The following is a 25365-nucleotide window of genomic DNA, read 5'->3' on the forward strand; positions in this document are numbered from 1 at the left end:
AGGCGCTTTTGCCGCTGAGCTAAATCCCCAGCCCTCTTCTTCACTTTTGAAGAATGGCTTTGCAGGATCCAAAATTCTAGGTTGATTTTTAAAAAGAAATCATTAGTGTTTCACTCTACTTTATTATTTGCATGGCTTCTAAGTAGCAGTCAATTGTGATTCTTTCTTCCTCTACAGGAACCCTTCCTCCTACCCTCAGCTTCTTTTGTTTTTTTTCTTTTGTCTGGATTCTCTGTTTTTGAAAAATGATATGCCTAGATGTAGGATATTTTTGTTGTTTTTCTTCTTTTTGCATTTACCCTACTTGATATTTTCTGAGCTTCTTGATCCGTGGGTTGTGACTCACATTTATTTTGGGAAATTCTCACTCATAGTGGTTTTAAATATTTCTTCTCTTTCTTGCTGTGTTTTCTTTCTGGTATTTCCATTACATGAATAGTGTACCTTTTTATAGTTGTCCCACAATTCTTGAATATTCTGTCTTGTCATTTGTTTTCAAGTCTTCTCTTTGCTTTTGTTTGGAAGTTTCTCTTTTCATATTTTCAGTCACAGAGATTCTTTCCTCCGTGGTGTCTAAGATACTAATGAGCTCATCAAAGTTATTCTTCATTTCTGTTTGATCTTTTTAATCTCTGGTATTTCGTATTATGAGAATTTCCATCTGTCTGTTTACATTATCCATCTATTCTTGCATGTTGTCTGCTTTTTCCATTACAGTCTTAATGTAATACTAGTTTTTAAATTTCCTCATGTGATACTCTTAACATTTCTGCCATATCTGACTCTAGTTTTGAATCTTTTCTTTCCCTTTTAGTATGCCTTGTAATTTTTTTTTAATTGAAATGTGGATATGATGTGCTGGGTAAAAGGAATTGCAATATGTTGTCCTTTGGTGGTGTGCTGGTAGAGTGTGTGTGTGTGTGTGTGTGTGTGTACGCGCACGCGTGCGCACGTGTTGCTGATAGGGGAAGAATGCTCCATAGTCCCATGGTTAAATCTCAGTCTTTTAGCAAGGCTGCATCACTTGGCTGTGAACACCAGTTTGTCACTAGTCCTTCCTTCTGAAGGGGAAGAATGATAGGGGAAGAATGCTCCATAGTCCCATGGTTAAATCTCAGTCTTTTGCTGATAGGGGAAGAATGCTCCATAGTCCCATGGTTAAATCTCAGTTTTTTAGCAAGGCTGCATCACTTGGCTGTGAACACCAGTTTGTCACTAGTCCTTCCTTCCTACCCATCCTCCCTTAACTTGGGACAGAGTAGCTAGAGTTGGCTGGAGTTGGCTATTTCCCTTCATTGATGTAGATTACGGTTTGATAAAACCCCATCACATTAGGCTCTGGTGAAATAGTTTCTCTTGGGACGTGCCTTTATAAAGAGAGAATGCTTTGGTGCCATGAAGAACAGCCCCCTCTCCCTCTCCCTTCTAAAGGAGTGTTTTTCGCTGATATTCATCGTGAGGATCCAGTTGAGCTCTTGGTGCTGAGGCTCACACCTGTGAATCTTCCTTATAATTGGGCCTCCTGAAGCTTTCATTCTCTCAGCCTGTCTACAGTGAGCCTTCAGCAATTTTTCAATTATGGGTTAGCTTTTCCTAGCCAGGCAGTGGGTCCAGGCAAGGTTTCTGCTTGTGGATTTTTGCTCTGCTAAATTGTGATTCTCTGAATCCACCTGTCTGTCTGTCCAATTTTGGGGGCAGCACTGTGCCCTTTCAACTTTCTTCTTGTACATTATCTAAGAAGAATTCTGATTTTTCTAGTTGGTTCAGTTTGTTGGTAGGACAGAGTAGGGACTTCTCAGTCCCTTATTTGTTGGACTGGAAACTGGAAGTCTCCCCCATAGTTTTTTAAAATGTAGATTTGAAAACAGTATGTTTTGTCATTGAGATTACAGTTTGGAACTTTGGGGAGAAGAAAAATCAGCTTTCTTGTAAAACTGAAAAGATTCCCAAAGGTACTTACGAAAATGTTAATTGACTAGCTGCCAAAATGCAGATCATTTCTCTGTTATTTTATTGAGAACTCAAAAGGATGTTGTGATATTATAAATGCTCACAGGGGACAATTACTATTTTCTACTGGTAGACTCAACCCTTTTAAGACAGCAGGAGAAGAATAGAGTAGGGTTGAGAGAAGAAACAGTATTATTAGAGTAGTGAATGCTGGTGAATATTGTTTTGAAAAATCAGAAAAAATGAATGGTGAACAGATCTGAAATACCTTAAACATTAAAGATATAAGTCCCCCCAAGATGATCTGTAGGTTTAAATCAATTCTTGTCAACATCTCAGTAAGGTTTTTATAAAGAAAAACTTACTCTATAATTTATATGGAAAGGCAATGAAATTAGAATAGTTAGAAGTATTTCAGGAAATGGAGGGGAAAGGGAAGGTGATGTAAAAAGAATTAAGGTATAATATAATATGTGAACCCAGTCCTCTTAATAGATATAATGTATTGCAAACATACAAACTAATAAAAAGTTTTTTTTTAAAAGGTGAGTAAAATAGAAGGAATTACTCTACCTGATATTAAGCCTTGCTATAGCAAACCTAACTAAGCAAAACAATATGGTCATTGTGGAGTATATAGGTATCACTAAAAGAGAATAGAGAACTCAGACACGAAGTCTTGCTATGCTGCCCAGTCTGGTCTCAGATCCTGGGTGCAGGTGTTCCTTTCTCCTAAGTCTCCCAAGTAGCTGGAATTGCAGGTCTGTGGCATCATACCCAGCTTCCCAGATTTACTATTTTTAGTTTAAAGTTTATTTTATGTTTTGCAGTACTAGAAATTGAATTCAAGGCCTTTGCATTGAGCTTCGTTCCCAGCCCCTTTTTGTTTTGTATTTCGAGACGGTCTGCGAACATGGCTGAGCTGCCTAGCCTACACTGAAGTTTGCAGTCCTCTTGCCTCAGCCTCCCATAGTGCTGAGATTATAGGTGTGTGCCACCACACCCAGCTTCCCAGATGATTTTGACAAGAATAAAAGCAATTAAGTGGAAGAAAGATAATCTTCAACAAATGGTGCTAGAATGAAAGGTGGGTGTGGGTGCTGGGCAAGCGCCTTAGCCTCTTGCCTATCATGTTTGAGGCCCTGGGTTCTTCCGTAAACCGCACACAAATACAAAAATTAACTGAACACAGATGAGGGTTTTAAATGTATAGTATAAAAATTATGAAATTTTTAGAGGAAGACATCGGAGAAAATAAGGCTCTAGGGCCGTGATAGTGAACCTTTTAGATCTTTCAGAGATAACAAACAGCCCACTGCAGCTCATGTACCATAGGTTCGCTACCACTGCTCTGGGGCTTGGTAAGGAATTCTTAGGTCAGAAAACCAAAACATGACCACTAAAAAAAAAAGAATAAATTTTACTTTATTAAAATTAAGCTGGATGTGGTGGCACACACGCCTGTAATCCCAGTAGAAAGGCTGAAGCAAGAGGATCACTATTAAGTTTGAGGCCAGCCAAAGTGAGTTCAAGGCCAGCCTGAAATGCATAGTGAAAAGCTGTCTCAAAAAGACTAAATAAATAGGTTGAAAGGACAAGCTACAGATTGGGAGAAAATATTTGTCCACTTATTTGACAAAGACCTTCTATTAGGGATCTCTGGAGGAATGGAGGCAGTAGAATGTATAAAAAATTATACGAGAAGATTTAGAGGCTGGCTGACACATTCAGGGAATAGGTAGTCCCAATGGCAGACAGTGGCAGTCTACAGGCTTGAGAGCTAGGATACCAGCAGCTCCTCAATCCAAGATGCTGGAAGCCTCAGCAGAGGAGAGACCAGTGATATGAGGCCATTCTGAGGCTGATGGACTGGAGGCTCCAGGAGAGTCACTGGTGTGAGGTTATATTCAAAGGCTGATGAATCTGGATTTTGATGTCCTTAGGTGATGGCAGCAGCAAAACAAACAACCCACTCAAGGAGAATTGGGCTTTCACACATGTGAGCTTTCCCCTTTTGCTCTTTTGTGCCACCCAGACCCCCAGCCTGTCGGATGGTGCTGCCCACATTCATACTGATTCTCATACAGTTGTCTCTGGATACACCATCACAGACACCCAGAAGTGTGCTTTACCAGTTATCTAGGCATCTCTCAATCCAGTAAAGTCGGCAACCAAGGTTAGTCATCACAGGCTATATATCTGGAATATATTTTTAAAAACTTTCAAAACATAATTTAAAAATAGTCCAATTTTAACATGTCTGAGCAGTCCAATTTTAAAATGGAGGAAATGACAACAGACATTTCACTCAAGCGGAGGAGACAAAGGAGATGGCAGATAAACACATGAGAAATGTTTACTGTTGTTAGCTCTTAGGAGAATGCCAATTAAAACTAAAATGTCACTACTCACATATTAGAGAAGTTAAAATTTAAAAAATTTAGTGACAGTGAATGTCGGAAAGGGCAGCTGTCAGAGAAAGTAGGTTTTTTTATACATTGGTAGAAATGTAAAATGGTGTAACTCCTCTGGAAGACGGTTTGACAATTTTTAAACTATTGAACATGCATTTCCTATGTGAGCTAGCACTTACATTGTTGGGCATTTATTACACAAAATTCATCTGTACAGAAATACTTCTACATCAATGTTTCTGGCAGCTTTATTTATAATAGCAAAATATTGGAAGCAGTCCAGGTGACTGGTGAACATGCTGGTGAATGATTGAACAGGTGCTGATATATCCATATGATGGAATACTACTGAGCAATAAGAAGGAATGAACGACTGATACATGAAAAGAATTAAATTACAAAATATTTCATACTGAATGATTCTATTTGTATGTCTTCTTAAAATTACAAAACTATAAAGAACAGTTCAATAGTTTTCAGGGGAGGGGGATAGGCAGAGGGTATGATGGAGTAGAAATACAGAGAGGCAGCATGAGGAAATTCTTTTGTGGTGACTGAACAGTTGTATCATGTGTATTATGTTTATGCTTCTCACACAAATGCAGATTTTAAAAGGGCAGAATGGCATAGGGCCTATTGTTTAACAATGCTATATTAGTGTCAACTCCTCTGGCTTTGATATTGTGCTACAGTTAAATGTTCTTCTGGTAGATGGGTACCCGGGATTCATTGTTCCATTTTTATAATATCCTCTGTTCCAGTTTTCATGTCAAGATAAAACAAAGGTTTTAAGAAAAAGAAGCACCTCTGTTTCTTGGTCTTCTGTAGTGTAGAAACCAAGCTCAAGAAATCCGCTACCCCCAGAAAGAAGAAAAGAAAAAGAAAAAGAGAAATTTCCTTCATGGTGCTGTATTTTACCTGCTTGCATATATATTTTGGCGAATTCTTCAAGATGGTCAGAGTTGCTCCGGCCCCATGACCTGCCAGAAAGTAATTTTTCTTAAGGCTAGGATCTGTAATCCATTTACTTAGGTGTTATTTGTGTGTAGATAGCATGTAAATCATGAGATGAGCTGAATCCACTTAATTAAACATGGAATAGGTAATTAGGGTCCAGGCCGAGCCCAGAGGCACCTCCAGTATTTAGAGTGAATGAAGTGGGAGGAGTGAGCAAAGGCACCTCAGAAAGGTAAGGTGGAAACTCAAGAGCACATAGCAGAGATGTCTTTTGAAAGATAAAGGTCAGTCATTTCCCCCTTTGCATTTAGTTACAGTAATGTCTTAGCTGATGCCATTTAATTGAGTATCTGTGTTGGTTTGGGGCTTACTGTGCAAGGGAGAACAATATAATATAGGATGCATATTTATAAGATTATTCATAATAGTCACCCAAAGAATGATATACAAAGGAGTGCAGGAAATCTGTGCACACACTAAGACCAAGGAAACTAGCTGAGGGCCTGGATCCTACGGAAATGTCGTACAGAGTCCAGCTGAATAACTAGAGCTCATAACAATGCCTCCCATGAATCCAACTGGAGGCCCAGAGCCCATACCAGTATCTCATGCAGGCCTGCTTCATGGATCTGTGCTGGGAAGGCCCAAAGGTCACTGGTGGAATCTAGGAAGTCTGTGCCAGTGGGATGAAGGATCTGTGCCAGCAGGCTGAGGGATCTGCATTGGAGCCAGTAAGTGACTCTCAGAAGAACCAGAGCTCTCCTGAAAGGTACCACAGCCATCTTCAGCAACAGTGCAGTCTCTAGCTCCTCTGATTATCAAGATGGCCAAGTTCCCATCAGGGAAACCAATGCAGCAGGCTTCTCCAGGAGACCAGCAGTGTGCCATCTTCCCCTCTGGAGAGCCAGGAAGTGATGCTCAAAGTGAGGACCAGAGCTCTCCCGAAGTGAACCAAAGCCATTCTCAGTGCCAACAAGGTCCTGCGCTCCTCAGAGGATGAAAACAGCCAAGTTCATCAGGAAAGCCAGCATGACGAGCTCTTCCAAAATAACCAACAGCTCCTTACAGCTTCTGCCAGTTCCCGACAGCCTTCCTCAGCTCCTAACAGCCTCTCTTAGCTCCCAACAGCCTCATTCTCCTTCTCCAGTTCTGCCTCTTAGGCTGCCAGCAACAGTCCCCAGGTGGGCCTCCCACACCTGGCACCACACTTACTCAGTTCAGCAGGGGGTTATAAGTTGACCACCAGTTATCAGTCCACTACAGTATCTGGTGCAAAAACACTAGAGTTCAAGAAAATAATTTCTACTTCATCTGTCCCAAGTTGGACAAACATTTATCTCATTTTTAATTTTGAACTTGTATAGTTATTATGAAAATTTTGTTCAACCTTTGTGGTTTTCCCACTACTCTAGCTATTGTCTTGGGTGAGAGACATGATAGAAATGGAGGAAACAGTCCCTCTTTCTGAAGAGTCACTTGAAGATTAACTGTAATAGAGATACATTAAATGACATTGGAAGCAGGTTTTAAAGAAAGATTATAAAAACTGTATACCAAAATACTATAGAAATCCAAACTAGATTTAGTATTTTAGAGGTCCTAAATAGAAAACAGTAGGTGCAAAAGGAGGTAGAAAGGTCTCTTGGAAAAAGCCTTATCCTTGATGGGAAGTTATTTCAACAGATTGAAATAGCTTAGCTAAGAAAGGACAGCCAAAGGAAATAAGATGACAGGGAAGGAAAATTAAGGCTCAGAAATTATATTTTATCATCGTTTGAATGTTAAATATATTATTTGAATATATTTATATAATATAGGCCAGGTGTGGTGGCACAGGCCTACAATCCCAGCACTTGGGAGGCTGAGGTAGGTGGATCTCTGTGTATTGAAGATGAGCCTGAACTACATAGTGAGACCCTTTCTCAAAAAGACAAAGAAAGAAGGAAGGAAGGAAGGAAGGAAGGCAGGAAGAAAGAAGACAACGAAGTACTAATGTTATACAAGTATGTACATCTTTTCCTATGCTTTTAAATAAAATGCCTTACTACCATCAGCACCCCTGTATTTATTAAAATACTGTTTTCACAATTATAAAATTTTTTTCAATCATCTGTCAGCTTAGGTTTTAGACTTTGTCATAGATGCAGTTTAAAAGTTTGAATGCCAGCATTTCTATTTTTGATTTACTGAATAGGCAGTTTGTACTTTTAGGGTGTATCTTTTCTCTTCAATCATTTATTTGCTGAAATAAAGAATTTGGGGATAGAGGTTATTTTTTAATGACTTAATGTCCTGTGGTTTGTCTTAGTTTGATCAAAGTTTCAGTCAAATGTTGGGTTATGGTAAAGTAAGTCCAATTGTAGGTTGAAAAAGTTATTTCTAAACATGTTAGCCATGTTAACTAATTTCAGCAATAGACTTGGTGTTCACATTGTTATTTACAACTTTTAAAATGCTAATGATGAAAGACATAGAATCCTAGGAGAATAGCAAAGGAAAATAAGTTTGATCTGGTTAAAGTGTTGCATTTGGTTATATACTTTAGTTTTGGATGACAAAAATGGAAAGGTTAGAACTTCTGTGGTATTTACCAACACCACATAGATCATAATTGTGGAGAGCCTTTCCCGGTCCTCATCATGGCGCAGGAAGTTTATAACTGTAATCCCCGGAAATTTATTTGAATTCAACCTACCACTTCCAGTGCAACCCATGGTGAGAATAAAGACACTAAGGCATATTTGTAGCTATGAGGAGCCAAGGGGTCCTAGGTCCATTCACAGTGTTGGCCATTTGGGACAAAGGCCTCAACCCAAGGCCAAACCCAGGTTTTATTCATTCATGAAGAAGGGAGTGGCTTGAGGATGAGTGTGAGAACCGTGAGAAGTAGGTGAGTGCCAGGAGCTGGACTAGGTAGGTGCCTGAAATCACCTCTGCAAATGCAGAGACAAGGATATGCAGAAAGAGTAATCTGCATAACACAGTTACGATAGAATCTAATGTTTTGGGGTTGGTGCTTCAGCTCTGGTGTGTAATGTTTCAAGCCGGGGAAGTCATAGCCCCTGTCCCAAGGCTGATCCCAACCAACAGCGTGGAACACTGGCTCACACATGGGAACAACACGGTCCGGGGAAACATGCTTGTGGTCTTCAAAGACTACCATCAGCACTTCTGCTAGACTGATACGCATTGCTTAAAGCCAATTGATGGGATAAGGAAAGGGTCCTAGCCAGCTCCGTACATATTAATACATGGAAATAGGGTCAGGCTCAGCCAAAATGGAGGCAATTGCTCCCCTTTCAAGGAGAGGCACATAGGTGGTCCTCCACAATAATGTTACCAGTTGATAATTGTGGACTCTTCAATGACTAATGTCTTGATAACTGTTTCTTGTACAGTTTCCCACAATATCATTATTTAAACAATATTGTACATTTACCCTTCAATGTAAAATATGGTAATCCAAGGCATTTTATTTGAAAGCATAGGAAAAGATGTACCTTGTACAACGTTAACAGAACATCTTGGAATGTGACTCGGTGGCAGTGCACTTGCTTAATATGTGCAAGATCCTGGGTTCACTCTCTAGTACCTCAAAAACATGACAAAACCGGGAAGAAATCACTTTGGTTGAGAAGGTTCATTGCTAGTTGTTAGATTGTTCTGTCACAGAGAATAATCCTGTTATAATAACTATAATGCTTTAAGATGGTAGATTTGAGAGAATTGAGCATGCATATATAATCTGCTGAGATACCATGGTGGGACACACCTGCAATCCCTGCACTCTGGGAGGCAGAGGCAAGATAACAAGTCTCAAAATAAAAAAGGGCTGCGGAAGCACCTCGATGTTGGGACCCTGAGTTCAATCCCTATTACTATACACAGACACACAACCTGTCAAAGGCAGTTTTAAAAAAAAATGATGTCAAACTGGGTATAGTGTTGCATGCCTGTAATCCCAGAACTCCAGGAGGCTGAAGAAGAAGGATTCTAAGTTTGAGTTCAGCCTGGGGAACTTAGTGACTTAGCAAGACTTTGTCTCAAAATTAAAAAAAACAAAAAGTAATGAGTATGTTGCTCAGTGTAATGACCCTAGATTGAATTCCTAATACTGCCAAAGAGGGGTAGAAGAGGGAGAAAAGAAAAGAAAATAAAAAAGTTGTGATGTTCTCTTTACTAGCTTTTAATTATCTTTAACAGTAATATTAATAATAGTTATAATAGTTAATAGTAGTCGTATATATTTTACTACTTAACAAGTATTTTTTTCTGAACTTTTTTCATTTACCAGAAAGATCCCTACTTTATTGTATAACTTGCCATTGTGTTTAACTTCATTAAAAATTGTTGTGAGATTAAATTGTATATGTATATAATTTTGAGATATACTATACACTTCACCCACTTAAACTATACAGAGCTCTTTAGTATATTCACAGATATGTACACCATTGCTATAATGTTTTAAAGCATTTTCTTCAGAAAGAAACACTCTACTCTGAACTTCCTATCAGTCTATTCCCTCACCTCCAGCCCTAAGTAATCAGCAGTCTACTTTTTGCTTTATAAATTTGAATATTCTGGACATTTTATATAAATGAAGTCACATATATCATGTGGTCTTTCATGGCTAATGTCTTTTACTTAATGTAATGTCCTCAAGGTTCATATTGTAAGATACACTTGAATGTAACAGTCTCAACTAGGTTGACTCTCTGGTAAAACTAAAACATTAACATTTTCCAGAGTTTTATTAAAACCCAAAATATGCATGATATGTATTTCCAAAGAATACAATAAAGTAAAACTTAGTCTCTCAGGAAATTATAATCCAGTCTCAGGAGAAAAAAAGTCAACTGATAGAAATCCTGGGATGAACTAGACATAGAAATTTTTGGGTAAAGACTTACAATAGCACTTATTTTAAATATGCTCCAAGAAGTAAAGAAACACATCAGTGAGTGAAATGCTTGAAAATCTCAGAAATAAAATAGAAACTATAAAATAACCAAAGGGAAAACTTTAAACTGAAAAAACACGGCATTTTGAATAAAAATTCACTGCCAAGTTTCAAGAGCAGGTCGGATATTACACAGGAATAAATCGGTTAATTTCAACATAGATCAATAGAAATTACCCCATGAAGAATAAATAAAAGCCCCAAAGTTTTCATTTTTAAAGAAATAAGGTGAATTTTTAAAGTAAAAAATTATAGCAAACCCCAAACAATGTAGGTTCTGGGAAGTCACACCTAGCAGATCATAGTTAAAGCATGGATGCAAAGAATAAAGAAGTCTTGAAGCAAGTAGAGGCCAGGTGTGGTAGTGCGTGCTTGTCATCTCAGCACGCAAAGCAGAGGCAGGAGGGTCAGAGCCAGTTCAAGGCTAGCCTGAATTACATAGTGAGACCCCCATCTCAAAACAAAACAAAACAAAACAGCAGCTAGAGGAGAACATCATTTCACATGTGGGGAGAAATGATTAAGACTTCTTATCAAAACCCCAGGGATTAAAAGACAATGGGATAGCATCTTTAAGACTATTGAAAAGAAAAAAGGAAAGAAAAGTAGAAAAGACAAGACATAAACTAGCAACCCAGAATTCTATATCAACTGGCTGTTTCCATCGGTAATAAAGTAGGTAAAAGAGGGATTTTCAGACATAGAAAACACAAAAGAATTCATTACCTCAGGTTTTCATTACAAGAATTGTTCAGTAATATACTTCAGAATATAAAGAAATCATAATTGAAGGTCTCGATTTTCAGGAAGTAAAAACAGACACTATTAAATGATAAAAATCTCAATTTAAACACCAATTTTTTTCCCCCTCTTACATTCTTTAAAATACATGACTGCTTAAAGCAAAAAAGTTGATCGGGTTACTTAATAATATGTATAGTGTATATAACAAACACAACATAATGGACAGTGGTAGTTCATAAACAAATTTCTAGTATAATTATTGACCTTTAGAAAAAAGAAGGAAAAATTCTATAAGGACGAAAAATAAGTTGTTTATATGGGAAAGAAAAATACTTTGTCATTAGACTTTGCAGTGCAGAAAAGACTGCATTAAATATTTATGATAGCTCAGAAAAGAAAATGGGAAAACCACCTTTCAGGTATAAAAGGTACACACAAATATTATCAAATTACAGGAACTTGGAGAATGTTTCCATGAATTCTTCCTGTGGAACCTGCTGGTCAAATGGCCTGAACCACATTAGCATATGGGCTAGTATTACCCATTAAGTAGTCACTTTTGGAACTAAAGCAGAAAAAAAAGTTAAAATGAATGAGCAGAGTGTTAAAGGCTATATACTCTTGACAGTGAACATATGAGACAACTATATAAGTAGTTAGTGATAACTAGAGAATTTATGGAAATTTTTTCAAAGTTCTTATTCACCAAATTAGTGATGATAAAATTTCATTCTGAAATTGTTGTGTATATAATGCAAAATAAAACAAATTAGCTGGGCGTGATGGCACATGCCTATAATCCCAGCACTTGGGAGGCTGAGGCAGGAGGATTGTTGTGAGTTCAAGACCAGACTGGACTACAAAGTGAGCTCAAGGCCAGCCTCAACTGCATAGTGAGACCCTGTCCCAAAGAGGCCAAAAAGAGAAAAAAAAAATTTAAAAAAATTTCTGATAATGGAATATCCTAATTTTGTCATCACATCTGTCCTTACAAATCAGGATTCTTGGTGTAGAAGGAAAGAGATGCTGATAAAGTATAGAAGTGGTTAACTAAAGACCTCATAGTCCTGAACTTGAATTGGAAGTAATTCGTATGAGTTTCTTACATTTTATCTTCACATACCCCCAGACACACATGCACACATTCTGTGCAGAGAAAAGGAGTGGAAACAATGACCAACATCATGGCAGTGAGCATCCTTACTGAGAGATTGCAGTCCTTAAATACTACTTCCTCCAGAGGGTTGCGGGTGGGAACAAGCTGCTTGGAAAAACAGCTAATTCCAGATCTAGGTAAGAAGTGTACAAGGCTAATGTGGTAAATCATGTCATGCCAAATACCAAATAAGCTTTCAGAAACTTTTAGGATCATATCAGGATACTGGAATCAATTTGGAAAGACTGCCACTGGCCAAGGATGAATACATTTCAGGTTTAATGCAGATAACAATAGAAACAATTTGAAAAACATCTAATGTGCTTATGTTAGTGAGCTTGTAATGCCTTTTTGGAGGCAAGGTCTCCCTATGTAGTCTAGGCTGTCCTTGAACTCTGTATCTTCCTGTCTTAGCTTTGCAGAGTTCTGGGATTACAGGTGTACCTGAACCGTGGCCAGCTTCCTGATGATACTTTTAAAACCCAATTCATTTGGAAACAGATCTACACTGCAGATTCCTCAAAAGACTTTAAGTTTTTAATACTGAGCACTTTTGGAAGGGAAGGGAATGTGAATCTGAGTAAGAGTATTAGTTGATTTGTTATCCTTTAAACACCCAGATCACCTTCCTTATTGTAGGCAGCTGGGCAACTGCTCTTTGCTTTGTTAGAAGACTTGAACGGTCCTCTCTGAAGAGGATGAACTAAAAGCGTCTGTAGACTGTTTTGTAGATTCAGTTATATGCAAATTTACTATATTAGATGTAACTAAGAACTTAGGAGAACTAAGGTGACATTTTTGAATATTAGACCAACTTCCTGTCCCACTCTCCCATGTGGCTCCAAGAATGATAATGGTCACGCTTATGCTTCCTAGGAAGATTAGAAGATCCATTTTTGAAGAATTCTAACCATAGCAATTGAAAGATACATTATTGAGGAGTGGGGATATTCTCCCAGGGAGAAACTACAACACTTTTCTCATCCATACAGAGTCTCCTATAACCTTACTAGCACCCTACTCTTAAATATGAGTGGAACACTGAATACTGGGGACATAGCTCAGTGGTAGAAATATGTGACTTAGCACATAAATCCCCCACTTTTTTGGCACCAATAACCAGTTTCATGAAAGATAATTTTTTGATGAAGTGGGGTGGGGGATTGTTTTGGGATGATTGAAGCACGTTACATTTATTATGCCCTTTATTTCTATAATTATTATATTGTAATATATAATAAAATAAGTAAACAACTCACCATAACGCATAATCAGTGGGAGCCCTGAGCTTATTTTCCCACACCTAGATTTTCCCTTCTAGCGGGGATGGGGAAGTGGCCCCAGAAGTGGGTTGCTCCTGTTCCGTCTACTCTGTCATATCATTTTGATTGCTGTCACTGCAGAAAACCTTGTTACACAAAAATGGGACTTTGGAAATGGAAGCAGGCTTTTCATGGAAATCTTAGATATTCCTTTTACCTTGAATTTAATCTAGAATGTATGAAAATGTGAAGTTGTCTCAAACGTACTTTTAGGGCCACCATTTGTGTATGAGGATGTGATATTAAAAAGTTGATCCTTTTCTAGCATGGATAAAATTGATTCACCAGGCTTATCCACAAACGGGTCTCAGATCCATTCCTTCCCTGTTAGGGGATCTTTTGTGGTTGGTGTAAGCGGTAATATACAAGCTGGGAGGAGGAAGGCCCTGGCTCAGTCTCCTCACAATCTGTGCTAATGTTTGACATGTCAAAAATTATAATGTTCACTCATCATTCCAGTGATTCTAGTTTGGTGTTGAATACAGCCTCTTTATCTGCAGAATTGAACATAGTTGTTATTCTCCCCTGAAGCGACAAATTGAGTTCATTAAGTAGGCTGAATATGTCACACAAATAAGCAATTTTGGGATCTATTCTGTGTCACTAAAATGTGCTGCCAGACGCAACTGTTTTTGTAAAAGAAATCTCTGAAGTGGCTGTCATAACTCAGGAGCTTTGGTCAGTGTTCTGCCTTTAGAAAGTCATCTCTTTTCTGCGTATAAGAGAAGACGTGTGCTCTGTGTCCATCTCCTTAGAGAGCTGTGTGAACACATGCATGTTACAGGAATGTATGGTATTGTGATTGATGGTCTTACTCACATCCTGCAAAACTTTGTTAAGCTCAGATGACATTTTTTGGGTAGCTAGCATTTCCTTATGGTTAACATAAACTCACATTCAGAAGCAATCACTTTGACCTGAGTATTGAAAACAGAAAGCTGTCCAGGCAGGAAGCCACCCCGCCCATGCGTATACCAACACAAAATAACCAATTCAGTTTTCATTCAGACTTGAATAGTTCCGCAGCTGTGATGTTGGTTGGCAACAAAAGTGCACATAATATCCTCATGCACATCCTCTTGAAAAAATACATCACACATAAACAAGCATTGTTACCTTCTTAACAACAATTGACTTATCAACCTGGATTGTATAACATGGTGATTTATTAATCCTAACACTTGTACTTCAACGTCCTCTGTTATTTCGTCAATTCCTATATTTATGATGCTAGCTGAAAGGGGAGCATGTACCACCTTTTGAACTGCAAGCTTTCCTAAAGGACAGATGTCCTTAGCAGCAGTAAAAGTCAACTGTTCACTCATAACGAAGGACTCCTTAGCTTTAGCAGCACAGCTAGCCACTAGGAATGATGTTCTCAGGGGAGACACGTTTGATGAAGTGGTTGGCTTCAATAGTTGCTTCTGTTCGTCATGTTCGCATTATTTTTCTTTCGAAAAACTCCATAGGTTTATCATTTAAAATGCAGGGTGCTTAGTCTCTGTGTGGCAAAACATTTTTGAAGGTTTCATGGCTTTGTTGGATAACCAGTTGCCTTATACAGAGTGGGTTTGGAGAATGTGAATCACCTGTTGCAGTGAACCTGTAATTTAAGTAGGACTCTTGGTATTTTATTTTAAATGCGGCTTTTCTTTTGTTGGTAGTTTAAGGGTCTTGTGTTCCCTTACCATTGAATCTTTCCCCCTTTTCAAAGAATCTTTCCACTGACATTTGGTTTATATGCATTTTGGCAAAAATTAGCTTGTGAGCTTACCAAACTGTGACTGAGACAAATGCATAGTGCAAGGGAAAAGGTGTGGACAGAAGCGGTAAATGAAGTAATGGGTGGGGCCTGTACAGACTAAAATTAAGTGTTGGATTCTAAACATCTAAAGCCTGCCACCAGCTGTGGCTGTACAGTCGAAATACACTTGCTACTATCCATCCTGCTAGTTGTGGCTTAATTGTTACTTGCCTCTCACTGGTAGGGAATTGATACAAGTCTACAAGCAAATGATTTATTATGGTCTCTGTGCAGTTAAACCTCTCTGCTGATGTTAATCTGTATTTGTAGCTGTCTCAGCTCCACCTCAGATCATGAAACATTAGATTCTTCTAAGGGCCACACAGCATAGATCCTTTGCGTGTACAGTTTCCAATAAGGAAATCTCTCCCCTTAATGATTACTGATACTCTCCGAGAGATCGAAGATATATGAAACATTAAAAATACTTTGCTATAGAAAATTGATCCTAAGAAAATTAACAAAAGCTTTTGAAATTATACAATTATAATAATAGATCTAAAGAGAAGTTAGCAGAATTATTAGAAAATAAAGTTGAGGAAGTGTCTGAAGAAATAGAGTAAAAAATCATACATGAAATGCTAAAAAGGCCAGTGGAGAAAATTTTAGGGTCGTTCATAAGCTAAGACATCTGAATAATAGGAGTTCCAAAACAAAGGGATAGAGAAAATGAAGGGAATAGAATTACCAAAAAAAATTTAGTTAAATGAGTATCTTACAGAGCTGAAAGTTACAAATCTCCATATTTAAAGGCACTATTTAATGCTTAGTTCTATAATAAAATATAGACCCAATCCAGTGCACATCCCATCCCTGAAGATGGTACCAGTGAATTAGGTGAACTAGTGTAAACAATGCATGCAGTAATTGATGAACTAGTAGTTGTCATGTTGCTGTATTAAGGTCTAGAGTAGAATTCTGCACCTTTCAGCTTTTTACAATTTATGTCGACTGTATTTTCTCCATTAGCTTTTAAGCTAAGAGAGGTATTGCCTGTTACTTTTCCCTCTACTCTAATCAGTGAATATGGTTCCATATGTGTCCATCTCCTTAGAGGGACCTTAGAAGCCCTCTGGAGGGCTTCTTCATCTAGACTGAAAGCCTTGTGGTTTCAAGAGTTTTTTTACTGGTTCAGAGTTTCTTAATACTTTATAGCCACATCACACTTCCATTGTCAAATCTTATGTGAGGAGCGCTTGCTCTCACATTTGGTATTTAGACTATGAATTCTGTATAAGCTCCAAAACGGGTTACATTAGTCATTAGTTCATGGAGTGTCCGTGGATTTTATTTCCTGATAATCAAGTCTCTGTCTCACATTGACAATCAGGAATCCCTGGTAAATGAACTCCAAACCTGTGTTACAGCCGCCGCTTTGTCTTTTAGAACACTTTATAGTTTTGAATATCTTTATATAGAACTTTTGGAAATCATTAGATGTTTTTGGAATTTCCTTTTGTTTGGAATTTGCTTTTATATGTTTTTTGAAATAAATAATGTTGGCCTTGATTTTCATTGAACTACAAATGATGATCATTTTATATCCTTAATTATCATGTTTTTGTTGCTGGGCTAGGCTAAAGTTTGGTAATTTTCCATTGGGTCATGAGTATAGAATTTTTTAGAAATCCCTTCCTTGTGTTTGAAAGAGTTGCTTCCTTGTGTAATGTTTGAATTCATGACTATTTTTGTCCTTGGAGACATCATGGAGCTACTGTCATGTTGCAGTGGACCAGGTCCTTGTGATAAGAGTGAGGAGTTAAGGGAAGGGCACATTCCATACATTATTGGCAAGGGAGAATAGGGAAAAAAATTATCTTCTCCTTCTTGGGGTCATGGATTAAAGCCTGAGACACCCTGTCTGTTGTCCTCATGAGAGTCCCTGTTCTGCCTGACAGATGTGGGAGGGGGCAGTGTTCATTTGTTAAGATGCTTATTTCCTTCGTCTTTTCCCTTTGTCCCTTCCTTCCTACCACTTGCTTACTTTCTTCCTTCGCTTCCTTCCCTTCTTTCCCTTCCTGCCCTCCTTGCCCTCTCCTTCCTTCCCCTTCCCTCCCCTTTCTGTTTTTTTCAGCACTGAGGTCTGAACCCATGGCCCTGGCACTGAACTATGGGATGTAGTTCCCATAGTTGGGGACAAGCCTTATTTAAAAAAATTTTTTTGAGACAGTATTACTGTTTTCTTGATTGTTTTAACTTTAGATATAGTATGGTATTAAATGTCACATATAAATGTTATGCCATATGCAAAGAGTTGAAAAAGTGCAACTGTACACTGAAGTACAGTACTCTGAAGATGCCACATCTATCTTGAAGAGCCTGCAGACTATCTGACCTTGACATGGGATTCCATAAAGGCTGAATATTGCAGATAAAGAGCCAGAGTTGTCTTCGGCTTTTAGAAAAACAGCCATTTAATATTTTTACCCTTTCTATCTGACTTAACATTCTTCTAAGGATTTAAATTTAACTGACAGAGCCTCTACCCTAACCATAAAGCTAAGGATGCAATAAAGTCCAAATTCTATAATGGGAGATTTCCCCATCTTGCTGTAGTCCACCACCTGATGCCCCAATTTATGTATTTTGTGAACACATTGACTCATGACTTTAGTTTGAGATCATAAATGTTCATGTAACTCCTTCCACAGTAGACCGTGTCATTCAGGTAACTTAAATCTGTATTCCCAGGTCGCCAGCCATTAATATTTGGCTCAGAATGAACTAGTTCCTTACCCTACCCACCCACCGCTCCTTCTTCTCCTCCACCCTCCTTTTCCATAATGGACTTAGGTAATTTAAAATAATGTGTAACATAAGTCAGTGATAAAGTATAAAAAGGAAAAAGGAGTCACAAGATAGAAACTATATTTAAAAGTACTGGGCATAGTGGTACACACATGTAATCCCAGTACTCAGGAGGCTGAGGCAGGAAGATCACTGCAAGTTCAAAGTCAGTGTGGGCTAGATAGTGAGTTCAAGGCCAGCCTGAATTGCATGAACTGCATAGTGAGATCCTGTCTCAAAAATACCAAAACAACAAAAAAAGAAAGATTATATTTCAAAGTAAATAACCTACACCAGGGAAAAGTAGCTAGTGAACAGAAGTTGTCAAGTTAAATGTTTTCATATTTTTCGTTCACCTTCTTTACCTGGTATAATTTTCATGTAAAGATGGCCAAGTTTCAGAATAGGCTAAGACACACTAGCCTTTTGCTGGATGAAAATGTTTCTTAAGGCAAATTAAACAGGTTTTGGGAAAACTCAATGAAGTATGTGTTCTTTGCTATCTTTTTTTATACTTTTCTTTTTTTCTTGAGGCAGGGTCTTGCTGTGTATTGCGGGCTGGCCTTGAGCTCATTGTGTCGCCTAGGCTGACCTCGAACTCACAGTGATCCTCCTGCCTCAGTCTGGGATCCCTCAGAGTGCTGGAATTATAGGCGTGTGCCACCATGCCCGGCTTGTTTTATACTTTAAATATGAGCTTGGATAAATACTTAAGCTGGAATATATTTTTAAAGTAATCTTTCTTTATCTCAGCACCCCAACTGTTAGCTTATTTATAATTTCTTCATAACTTTTGTTTTTCTACCTCGTATAATGCCAAGTTAGAGGGAATAGTCCCCAAAAAGCACCCTCACTTCTGACACCAATTGCAAGTTTGAGGCATTTCCAAAAATTTCCCAGTATTAATAATTTTGCAGGAAGACTCACAAAACTGCTAATAGTTGTGCTTACAGTTGTGGTTTATTAAATGGGCAGCATAAAGATTAAAGTCAGCCAAAGGAGGAAGTACATAGGATAGAATTCAAAAGTACCAGTGATAGAGCTTCTGTTGTCTTCTCTTAGTAGTGGTAGTATAGCCTAACATGTAAGTGAGTATTGCCAACCGGGGAAGAACACTTGAGCATTTGATTTCCAGAGGCGTTTTGGGGGTTGGGGGGGGGAGGGGGAATCAATTACTGCCTATATGATTGTCCTTAGTCTCCAGCCTTCCCTAGAAGGTGAGCTGACATTAGTCTCCATGCCCTTCCAGATGAAAGTTATGTTCATTATAAATTACATTATTAGATTGTCTGGTAGCCAACAACACTCATATCAGTCAGTGTATTAGTCAACTTTCCCCTTGCTAGGAACAAATACTTGACACCCACCACTGACAGGAGGAAATGGCCAGTGTAGCTAGTGGTTTCAGTACATGATCCATTGGCTCCAAAGCAGAAACATCATGATGGAAGGATGTGGTGGAGTGAAGGTGCTCAGTTCATGGCGGCCAGAGAGCAGAGCAAAGGAACAGCACCAGAGAGGTAGGGACGACAGACCAGATATAGACCCAGGGTCACACTTCCATGACCCACCCAGACACCCAGAGGTGTGCTTTACCAACTCCACTAGGTGGCCCCCAAGCCAATCAAGTTGATAATTAAGCTTAACCCTCACAACCATGATATTTCAAGGTCCTAGAGATCACCTCCCAGTAGCTAAGGATAACAGCTGACCTCTCGGGTAAGATTAGTTGTTCACTAAACAGACCACACCCTGGGTTTTAGCCAAGACACTCTCATACCAAAATAGTCCTATTTGTCTGGGCATCTACATTTAGTATTCTATTCATGACAGAGTACGAATATATCTGTCATTTAAGAGAGAGTACAGGGTAAGGATAGATAAAAGGAAATATGCTGATCCACTCTGTAACATCATTTTTTAAAGACTTTGGCAAGAAAAGTCAGCTGGGGAAATATTTTGTCAAAAGTGGTTCTCAGAAAAGAAAGCAATTACTCTTACAGTTTATTGGCTGTTGGTTAGCCAGATGGGATTTATCCATGGGGTGGATTTATCTTGGGTCAGAGGTAGTAGAGGACACTTGAGGGACAAGATCTGTAAAAGGAAATTTCTCTCAGTCTTTTAGGTTTCTTATAAAGCACACTACAGTTTCCAATGATTGATTCTTGAATAGTTTTTCTTTTAAGGGACACTTTAAATGCAAATATTAAGTACAGTAAGCATGAAATATGTTAATGTGTAACAAGCTAAGAAGGAGCTATAATTCTATAACTGTGTTCATAGTGATTTTTTGGCTTGTGAACACTTTTTATTTTGAAATAGTTATGGAGTCACAGGAAATTGCAAAGGTAGTACAGAAAAGTTTTGTGTATCCTTCACTCAGTTTCCTTCAATTACTGCATCTTATCCTAGTTATAATAAGACTTATTTGGTGACAGTGCATAGTGGTTTTTTTGGGTGGTTTGGTTTGGTTTTTGAGACTGTCTCACTGTGTAGCCCAGGCTGGCCTTGAACTTCCCGCCATCCTCCTTTATTAGTCTCTCGAACTGGAATTACAGTTGTGTGCAACCACGTGTGGCAGTGGGTAGTGGTTTAATTGTGTTTTACTGTCCCCTGACTCCCTGTTCATCTCTTCTTTTTCTCATGGTCTCTTTGCTTTTCTTTCAATTTCCTGTAGAGTTGTGTTTACTGTATTCAAAGATTATTCCCATAATTACGCATCATTTGAATTTCATAGTAATCTTTCTTTGAGTTACATTATCAGTGTTCACAGATGACTTTTTGAAGAATTAGCTCTGTTTTTTTACAATAACACTTATTTATACAACAATTATTACAATATCTGGGGTTGTATGATCATTAGTTTTTTATTATTTACATAGACTTCTTAAAAGTTTCCTATGCAGTGGAAAAGAGGAGTTGAGAAATGTTTGGCAAAATCTTGTGAATAACTGTATCCTGAATTATAAGGTGGGGTGTAAATTGATTCCATTAAGATTTCTAATTTTTGCTGAACATGGTGGTTCATACTTGTAACCCCAGCATTCAGGAGGTTGAAGCAAGGAGGAGGATGAGCGGTATAAAGCCAAAAAAAAAAAAGGCTAGTTTTTCACAGATAAAAAGCTATCTGTAACATGATTTTACTAATGTGGGTTTTTTTCCCTTTCTTTGGCAAAACTTCTCCGCTGACTGCATATCAAGGTTACATACAGTCCAACAGAAATGATCCCAAAGCAAGCTTCCGGAGGGAAGGCAGCTGCTTGCTTTTGGCTAAAGGCACAATACCCATGGCTTTCCCTGCTTCCTAGCTGCTGAATGCAACTGGTACCTGCAGAAGCTTTTGTATGCTGTAGGGCAGCACAGTTGAGGGTGAACAGTGATCCCAGGGCAGGTTGTGGGGAGATGAAGAAAGAGTTTTACTAGTACACTGGGAGGTGGAGGCAGGAGGAACCCAAGTTCAAGCCCAGCTGGGACGGCGATTTAGCTAGTCCCTGTCCCAAAATTAACAATAAAAAAGGGCTGGTGTGTAGCTCAAGGCTCTGGGTTCAATCCCAAGTACAAAAAAAAAAAAGAAAATTCACATTTCCCTGTTACAGGGATAATATTTATAATAATCATGTTTTGGGCTCCCTTTCAGTGTAGTTATTGTTACAGAATACTTTTTAAAATTCTTAACTGTTACAAATAAAAGTATGTATTGTTCTACATAGGAATTTTGATTTGTTGTTTTTTAAAATGCTGTTGTTCTTTTTAAGCCAAAAGGTATTTACGTCTGCTTAAAGACAAGAGAAATTACCGATAAGTGGTTTGATTCGTATTCAAATTAGGAAGAAATTTGAATACATAATGGTTTATAGTGGTAGAGGTTTTATCTTTTCTAAACATTTCTATGTGTTAGTTTTCTTAGATTGTCGAGGTCAGAGCTCGTGTTTGCCTGAACCTTCCTTTTACTCCTTTATTGACAGTGCTTGGTATCTGGTTGGCCAGCTGCCACCTTATTTGCAAATGTGGCTGACTCAGAGTGGATCTGAAAGCCAGATGTTATTTTGCTTCTTATATCAGAAATTGGAATTTGTTGTCTCATTGTTCCACTTATCAAACACTGTGTCGTCCAGAAGCAGGCCTCAAGTCAGACTGTGTTGTGCAGGGTGTTTACTATGGATTAACACTGTGGCAGGGAGTCAGAGGAAGCAGGATTGGGTGGAGCAAGAAATCAGATTACACTGCAGGCCAAAGCCTCAACACACCCCAGTGGGAGTTCTGGAGAGGTGATGGGCTTTTGGTGTTGGTCAGTATAACCTGATATTTGCCTTTCCACATGAGTCATTTATGGTATATGGGCTCTGCCATGAAAGGAAGGTGTTTTGGGGAGGAAGTTCACTGCAACTGTGAAGTGACTGACATTCAGCTCTCTGCTGATATCTAGGGCAAGGCCTTCATTGAAAGAAAGGGTAGGACATTTCTGCCCACCATATACCCAGAGGCCTGCCTGGGCTATAAACCAAGATCCATCCCAGCCTGGGCAAGATTCTATCTCAGCATACTAAATACAAGGGGGGTGGCAGGGAAGAGTTAAGGATCTGGCTCAGTGATACAGTGTTGTGCTTGCCTAGCATGTGAACCACCTTAGGTTCAATCCCCAGTACTGGGGAGAAAAGAGGAACTGCAAATATGGATTTTAGAAACCAAAACACTATGAATAACTGTATTCTAATAAATTTTAAAACATGGATAACATGTATTTGTTTAGAAAAATATAAGCTACTTTAGAAGAAATTATCTGAGTAAACTAAGCATATTTTAAGAAATGAAAGCTAATGAAAAGTTCAAGACGCCAGTATCATATTTTAAAGGTAGATTTTACCTTTTACTCTCCTTATTTTGAAAATTGAGCTATATATGATAACATGTTTGGGTGTTAAATATACAGTGATGGGTTTTGACAGCGTACTGGATATAACTGTGGATCCCAGTCAAGAATGTTTTCATCACTGCAGGTTTTCTTGTGCCAATCCAGGCAGCAAGCTGTACTGACCCATGGGCCACAGCTTGCCATTCAGTGTTATTCAGTACACTCACAGAAACTGTTTAGTGATGAAAATAGTACCAATAATGTACTCTTGTTACAGGTGGGAAAACTGAGGCAGAGAGACTTTATAAGTCTGATGCACTATCCATTGCACCACAGAGCCACCTTAGAATTTAAAATGATATCATTTGGGTTAAAGTGGCTACTGCAATCTCACTTACCACATAGCAAGAGAACTTTTGAAAAACATAGATCTGTACACCATTTGTAGAAAATTCCTTTTCTCCTTTTCTTTGCCTCATCCTTACAGAGTGTTGGGATTATAGTTGTGCCACTATGCCCAACCCCAAGAATATTCTTTACAAGTCATTTTATGTGTGATATTTTGCCAAATTTTGTATTGAGGTGTAAAAACAAATACAAAAGCTGGTACAGTATAATTTATTACTCAGATTTGGGTATCTTGCGAACCATTGACTTAACATGGAGAAATAGTTAAAGCTTTAAATTGTATAATCTGTTACATATTTGTTTCAGCAGTTGCAGAATCAGCTTTATGAAGCAGTTCCTCTGTGTTTTGATGATCTGTAGTACTCAAGAATTTATGTATCTGGAGTTATGATTGGTGTCTAAGAAATACATTTTTTTCTATCCAATATCAGAAGCTAGATAATGTTATTTTTTGTGGGTATTAGGTAATTATGATTCTTCTTTGTGTACAGAAGGTAGGTTTACCATAGCCACAGTGGAAACTGTATAAAACCTAAAAGAAATACGATAAGATTGATTTAACCAGAAACCACAGTCCTTTTTATCTGTAGGAGAATACTGAAATTTAATGCATTTAAGAAAGTTTAAATAAGAATGACAGCCAGGAATTGAACTCATAAAGTAGTTCAGTAGATTTTCTTAGAGTATTACATTTAGAAGAAGATGAGATTTGCAGAAAACAAAAGATTATCTTAGCAAGTGATTGTTTATTTTCCCAACTAACAATTGAATTTTTTTTCAGAGACATTAAACCTGACAATATATTGATGGATATGAATGGACATATTCGGTTAGCAGATTTTGGATCTTGTCTGAAGCTGATGGAAGATGGAACGGTAAATAAAGATAAATCCAAAATTATTTGACCCACAGGCATTTCCCTTGGTGTATGCCTCCTTTCTTTATTTTAGAAACCATCTGTTTATACTATCTATCTATCCAGCCACCCATTTGTCTGTCTGTTCCACCTCCTTTATAAAGGTGTGTGCACATACTCATAATAGGGCCTGCCTGTGAAGTCATAAGCCTTTTCATCTGCTTCAATTATTCGGAGATTAATGTTTTGATAACCTTGCTCACTGCTCCTTTAATTGGTAACTATTTGCTGTTGAACTTGAGATATTTCTAAGTTTTCAGAAGAGGAAGGAAAATAAGTCTCACGTGGAAAAGAAAATTCAACTGCATCCTCACTTTTATTTCTTTTTTTCTTTCCAAATTATGTAGTAATCCTGAGGGACAGTGTTCAACAAGTTAATCTTTTTTCAGAAAGCCCTCTATTGGCTTTATGCCCCCTTTTGCTTAACTTCAGTGAGTTAACTTATAAAGAAAAAGATTATTGCCCTTGCCTTTGGTCATGTTGAAAAAAAATAATTAAAACCAAATTAGCCCTCCTGTTATATATGAACAAGTCTAAGAGACATCTGTTTTTAAGCAGTGAATGACAAGTGGCATAAGTGTTATCATTGACAGAAATGAACTCTTGAGGTGTACTTCATAATTGCCTGGAATTGGGAAAGTTACTGATGCTTCTTCAGATAGCTAGAGTTCGAGCAGAGTGAAGCATTTCTTCAGAGTTTAGAAGAGACCAAAGTTTGATTAGCTGGAATCTGCAGGGACTGGCATTGGAGAGGTAGGAATCATGTAGTGACACAGTCTAAAGTGTTCATATGGGGTTGCCTCACAAAGGTTGAGCAGTACATATATACTGCAAGATCATGTGAATTTTTCCAAATAGAGAGATTTGCCCCTGGGGATTTAGCTCAGTGGTACAGTGCCTGCACGGCAAATGCAAGGTTGTGAGTTTGATTCCTAGTACCAGAAAAAGAAAAAAAAAATCAAACCAAATGGAGAAATCCATGTAAACCTGGAATTCTGCCACAGAGATCAAGCAGTGATGGAGGATAAAGTGCTAGGAGACCTTGTGGTTTTAGTTCTAGACAGCCATTTAACACCTTTATACTTATCTTTA

The 25365-nt window shown here is 38.2% G+C and overlaps 1 protein-coding gene across 1 annotated transcript in view; it reads left to right on the forward strand.

Moving 5' to 3' along the window:
• The window catches only part of Cdc42bpa (CDC42 binding protein kinase alpha (DMPK-like)), a gene marked incomplete at its 5' end in the record, with an annotated part of 272087 nt that overhangs the window by 110381 nt on the left and 136341 nt on the right, over nucleotides 1–25365 (forward strand). The window contains 1 exon segment of the mRNA XM_005374798.2: nucleotides 24139–24232. Coding sequence (XP_005374855.1) covers nucleotides 24139–24232 — 94 coding nt within the window.

This window comes from Chinchilla lanigera, unplaced genomic scaffold (assembly GCF_000276665.1).
Source record: "Chinchilla lanigera isolate Chin_1 unplaced genomic scaffold, ChiLan1.0 scaffold00005, whole genome shotgun sequence".
Taxonomy (NCBI): domain Eukaryota; kingdom Metazoa; phylum Chordata; class Mammalia; order Rodentia; family Chinchillidae; genus Chinchilla; species Chinchilla lanigera.